Raw genomic sequence first — 5803 nt, 5'->3', positions numbered from 1 at the left:
AAAGTCTCCCTTAGTCCGCAGACGTAAGGGGTCTCTTAGGCATAATTTAGACCCACCCCTCAATAAGTCTCCCACACCAGTCAAAAAGGAGAACTTTATTGATTACAAGGGGTAGGGGAAACTAGGGTACAGGATTGAGCAATAACTTAGAAATCCTAAAGAGCAGTGTGGCTGAGGTAGCCTCATCTTCCAGAGTTCTCCAGTTTCCCCCCTGGAGTCCTGCGGTGAGAGAGAGAGCTAGGTCCAGATGGTAAGGCTTCTCTGTCTCCCCTGCTTTGCTGCTGCTTCACCTCATGGCCGAAGAGAGCGAGCCTCCTTCCCCCCCCCCCCGCAACCTATATAGCCCCTGTGACCTCATTCACCTGGTCCAGTGGAGGTCAGCCCCAGTTGGCTGTCAGCCAACCAATTTGAAATACATCACCTGTTACCAGGCAGACTCCAGCCCCCCAGGTAGATGCCCCTCACCCAAGTGGCGGATGCCAGTCCTGTAGGCAGAGGGAGCAGGTTTCCTCCCTCCCTCAGGACTGCAGCCAGCTCAGGTTACCTAAAGAGACAGGCTGAGGTGTGAATCCTCTGTGCTGGCCCATCTAATCTCATTGTCACAGGGCAGAAATTTTGGGGAGAAACCAAGGTGGCTTTCTGCCACAGGGCCAATGCCTCGCTCTCTCCTGTAGCCAGCATCTGTGGGTCAGCTGTCTCTGTGATGCCATGAATCCTACCCCAGGGTGCATCGGGTGGGCACAGAGGTTCTCCAGAATCGCAGTTTCCGGGTCTGCTGCGACCAAATCCTGGTCTTTCCAATGACTACACTGACTCAATCACTGCTATTTTTTAAAGAAGCCGGTAGAGACAGGATCCAGTAGGGAGAAACTGTGGTCCTTAGGAACATCTGGGCAGTGTGAGCATTTGGGAGTTAATTCTAAAAGCAGGGAGATTCCCCTAAAGTCTGGACAGGACAGTGATGAAAAACTGAGAAAGGCAAGTCTTACCAGTGCTGGACGTGGGCACAATCTCATCAGCTTCCTCAGAGGGGAATCATCTTTTATCAGCCAAGAACCTGACCCAAAACTGGTAGGTGAACTTCAGAGAAACCTGGCTGGGGGAATAATTGTACAGCGTGGAGGGCTGTGGCTAGGTGTTGCCTATTCGCTCACATGCTTGAGATGCAAACCAAGATGCGATCAGCTGCGGTGAAATCTCTCAAGCAAGCTGCTCTACACAACTGATTGTTGACTTTTCTATGAAGAGAATAAAATAAGCCAGAAACTCATATTTGTAAGTCCATTCTAGCATAAGCACAGAACTCCTTTTGCTAGTTTTGACATGCTGGCGAGGTCTGGTGCAGATCAGATGTTGTTCTCCACTTGCAGCTTGGCTAAATTGCCACTAAAACCAAGGGGACATGCCTGCATTTAACTTCCGGCTTTCTTTTTTTGTACATTCATTGCATTTTTTTTCAGTTTTCCATTAGCTTTTATACAGCCTTTTATAGGTGTTTCTAAAGAATCATAGAATCAATGAGTCAGAAGGGACCTGGACAGATGGAGTCCGACCCCCGCCATGGGCAGGAAGAAGCACTGGGGGTGGGAGGGGTCATAAGACCCCAGCCAGGTGCCTCCTCTTGAAGATTTCCAGGGAAGGTGAGAGCACCACCTCTCTGGGAAACCTATTCCAGGCTCTGGCTCTGGCTAAAAAGAAGACCTTATTTAAGGACTATTTTCTGTCTGATTGGTTGTTCCCATTGTCATGATGGATGACTTATTTTTTCAGAGCCCTGCTCTGTTGTTGTTGGCTGACTTCTCAAAGTGGCAAGTATAATTCCCTCAAGGTCAGGTTCCTCACACGATGATATAGAAATGAGCAGCCCAAACATAGAAGTCAGGGTCAGGGTTGCTTGGAAAATTTCTAACAAGACTTAACAGTTGAGACTTCAAAGGGCTGGACAGGAAACATGCTTGCAAAACAAGCTGCTGTATATATCGATGCACTGGAATAACTGTGTGGTGCTCATGAAATTACAGCTTGGGGAAGGCTGCGTGGAGACTACAGCATCTTCTCCCCTCCTAGCAAGCAGACATCCTTTGATTTTATGCATCATTGTAAAAGTAACTTGTAGTGTCTCCTAGTCCTTTTTTACCACAGCCTTAACTTCTGCAGCTGTCCTTCCTTCTCCCCACCCCTTATTGCTTCCTGTCTTCCTTCCTCTTCCTCTCCAACTCCACTTGCAGCTGTTGTGTACTGCTAATGCCCCTGTGATACTTTGCTAGGGCATTTAACTTGCTACATTCAAGCCTGTCAGTGTGCAGGTTTTTGGTGATTGTGCTTTTAGAGCTCAACTACAGATACATTCTTTTCCATTTGTACTTGCTGCCCTTTCTTGAAAGTTACCTGAAACAGAACATCTGGACCCCAACCACGTGCTCTACTTTCCCTAGCTTTCCCATAATGGAGAAGGGGAAGTCTGATACTGTCCTGAGAAACGGGCTTAAGTGTGTATCCTAATAGCAAGCAAAGGCAAAAGTTCCTGCTTGCATTGCACCTGGTGAAGATGGGCTTAACTTGTTAGTCACTGCTTCTCAGTGCACTCTTTGTTGTTTATTTAACATGAATCAGTGCTTCCATTTCACCTGCCGCTCATTCAGAGCATATATTGTGAATGTAGGCTGTAGGTCTCATGCCCTCTCTCCTGTAATCCCACTGACTGTCAGACCTTGCTAAGTTGTATACTTGCCCCTACTATGCCATGCACTTCCTGGCTGCTTTTACCTACAGATAATGGATGTGTATGACGAGGTGGAAGTCATACGGATAACTCAGCACTCGCTCTTTCCACGCGCTTTTTTTATTCTAAGACCTCTGTTTGCCTGTCTGTGGTTGCAGGCTCTCCTTCATACAAAAAGAAAGGTTGGCTCTCCAACAGATTTTTGTACAAGACGTGCTGAGGATTACTGAACACTTAAGCTTTGAGCTGCACGTCTTCTTCGTTTTCTACAAGTCACCAATGAGGTAAGGGGCTATGAGCTCAGCTATTGTGGCCTCTCATTAAAGAAGTATTTTTCATGTGAAACTGAACATTTCAAAAAACCAATCTTAGAGCTTTGTGCTAATTTTGGCCTGTCCACATTTTAGAGGGATACATTACTCTGGAAGTGGAATGCAAGACAGGCCAAGTATTTAACCCTGTCAACTGTTATTCTGCAGGGAAGAAGCTTCCAAATCATTTTAACAGAGATTTGTCTTTGAAGGTGAAGTCTGAGGTATATGCACAGGTGTTAGCCACAGCATTCTTCTGCAGCTTATAATGCACAAGTCCAGAAGATATTTACACACGGTAAAAACAAAGCAAATGCAAGGCATTTTCTGCAACAAAGGCAGAAGTCAGTCTCCAGTCCCACAGAGACAACAAATGCTGCATCAGCTTCTCTTGGGTTCAGCTTTCAGGTAGACGTCATTTCTTCTCAGTAAATGGTACACCAGTTGCTGCCATCACTGGGCATCAGCCCACCCGTGATGAGAAGAATAAGGTCAACAAACCACCAGATGCCCAGTCCTCCAAGAGTCAACAGCTTTCCTACTGCTGTCCCAGTATGACCCAAGCAGAACCGATCCACTCCAAAGCAACCCAGGAAGAAGGAATAGAGTAAAGTGGTTATGAAGTAGTGTCCAGTGTACCTGCAAACAAGATCGGAAAGCTCTGTCAAGTACAGTTTGGCCCAAGAGAAATACTGCCTGGCAAACCTGATCCTTTACTTTTACCAGCCTCCTCCTATCTTCTCCTTTGTGGCCCTGTCCAACTGACAGCAGGGAAAAGTTGCACAAACTGCAATGCAACCATGGGCCTAGCAAGACTAAAAATCCAAGCTTACGAGCTGTTTCCCAAAATACTTTGGCAAAGGAAGGTTGGATCCGTGCAGCTACTGAAGTACCCCAAGTAGCAAAACAGAGCAGAGTCTTCCACGTTGCACGTATCCTGCCCGAACACAATCTTACTTGATGCATGGCTTATTCCCTCGCAGAAAAGTCCGGGGCTCTGCACACTCGATGCCTTCCAGCGCTCGGCACTGCACCAGGGTATGGTCTACGTCACTATAGGCTTGGCCGCCAAACTGTGGAGGGAAACGTTACGCACAACTGAGAACTGAGTGTCCTGGCAGCCAGTTCCAAGGACAAAGAGGAGATGGCCCTCCAGCAGGACGCGTCTTCAGATTTCTGGCTGGTTCAGCAAGCACTCGGGGTCTCATTCATTCGCCACAGCGCTTCTGGCCCTCAGGCGTACAGATGCTTCATCAGGTAAGCTACAAATTTAATTAATCTGCATTTCGTCCTGCTTCCCCCCTCCCCGCCTTTTTAATGTCAATGGGTGCCCATGGATGTGCTGCGGGGCTGCTCTGATGCACTGTAAGTACAGTGTGTCAGAGCAGACTTGACTAATCGAGTATGCTGGAACGTGGCAATTACTGCACTCCAGCAGAGTCTGTGTCTCTTGCATCAGCATCCCCATGCTTCAAAAAGGTGGCGAGGGCACCAGAACTAAACCTTGCTGAACAAGGCTGAAGGCTTATGCACCAGGGGCTGCTAACACACGAGATGCTATAGCACTTTAGAGCAGCTCTGGCAGCTGGTTTAAATAAAGTGCCCTCCCCTACCCCGAGAGCAAGTGTAAAAGTGCCCAACAGGGACACAGTGTGACCTAGTGGACAGCACAGCATGCTGGACTGCAGTGAGCTAGGAAAAATCAAGCGCTTCACCCTGGTGTTTTCCTCCCTGAGGGCAAGAGCAGATGGAAGGGAAGAAGAAGAGAGCATGGGGTCACTGCCACTCTGGCGACCGTGTAGTTTACATACCCTGCGGGTTGCACACCAGGCCATGCCCTTCACAGAATCATAGACAATGAGGGTTGAAGAGACCTCAGGAGGTCACATCTAGTCCAACCCCCTGCCCAAAGCAGGACCAGCCCCAACTAGATCATCCCAGCCAAGGCTTTGTTAAGCCAGGTCTTGAAAACCCCCAAGGATGGAGAGTCCACTACCTCTCTAGGTAACGTGTTCCACCTCATTTTTCCCGATATCCAACTTAAACCTCCCTTGCGGCAACTTTTGAACCCACTGCTCCTGTTCATCTGCCACCACTGAGAACAGTGCCCTTGTGCCAAGAGGGTGCAGCAGAATAACCTGCTGAATAACCCATCTCTTGGGGTTTAGTGCTTGGCTTCATGCCACTGACACTGCTCCCCTCCTCTGTTTCAAGGACATTGAGCAGCACCCTGGGAGCAGCCAGCTGCTTCGCCACTGGCAGCACCAGGCTGCTCCCCGACCTTGAACTCGGCTGCTGCACGCGTCTGTTTGCATTCTGCATATCACCCACCTTGACGCAGCCATAGGCCAGCTCCTGCTGCGCTGTGGCATTGCCCAGGTGGTCCACAGGCTCGTCGCACGCCATGAACTCCTCGGGCCTGCAACGAGAGTTGATCAGAGTCACGATCAGGGGTATGCACACCCCCTGGTAGGGTTGCCAAGCCTCCGGGATTGCCCTGGAGTCTCCAGGAATGAGAGAGGTGTCTCCAGGAGACAGCCCAGAGGCACCCAGGGGGATCACTGAAAGGGAAGTCATTAAAAGAAATATGAAATATAATATTACATCATATAATGTAATAGCACATAGCATAAATATACTATGATGTTACGTTACATTTGTATGTAATATAAATATATGATCTAATAAAATATAAATGTAATATTAGTATAATACAAATATAGTATTAATACAATATGAACAGGATATTAAGGTCATATTGATGTAAATG

General features: G+C 48.0%; 1 protein-coding gene across 1 annotated transcript in view; it reads right to left on the bottom strand.

The window, feature by feature from the left end:
• Nucleotides 1–2824: 2824 nt before the first annotated feature.
• TM2D2 (TM2 domain containing 2) overlaps nucleotides 2825–5803 on the bottom strand; it is a 3662-nt gene continuing 683 nt past the window's right edge. The window contains exons 2-4 of the mRNA XM_019546082.1: nucleotides 5365–5452; nucleotides 3991–4106; nucleotides 2825–3672 (exon numbers count right to left, since the gene is read on the bottom strand). Coding sequence (XP_019401627.1) covers nucleotides 3459–3672; nucleotides 3991–4106; nucleotides 5365–5452 — 418 coding nt within the window. The 3' untranslated portion in view covers nucleotides 2825–3458. The remainder of the gene's footprint in view (nucleotides 3673–3990; nucleotides 4107–5364; nucleotides 5453–5803) is intronic.

Source organism: Crocodylus porosus, unplaced genomic scaffold (genome assembly GCF_001723895.1).
Source record: "Crocodylus porosus isolate Cpor-Errol unplaced genomic scaffold, CroPor_comp1, whole genome shotgun sequence".
In the NCBI taxonomy this organism is placed as follows: domain Eukaryota; kingdom Metazoa; phylum Chordata; order Crocodylia; family Crocodylidae; genus Crocodylus; species Crocodylus porosus.
Note: the sequence above shows the minus strand (reverse complement) of the source record. Positions and strands in the feature narration are given on the sequence as shown.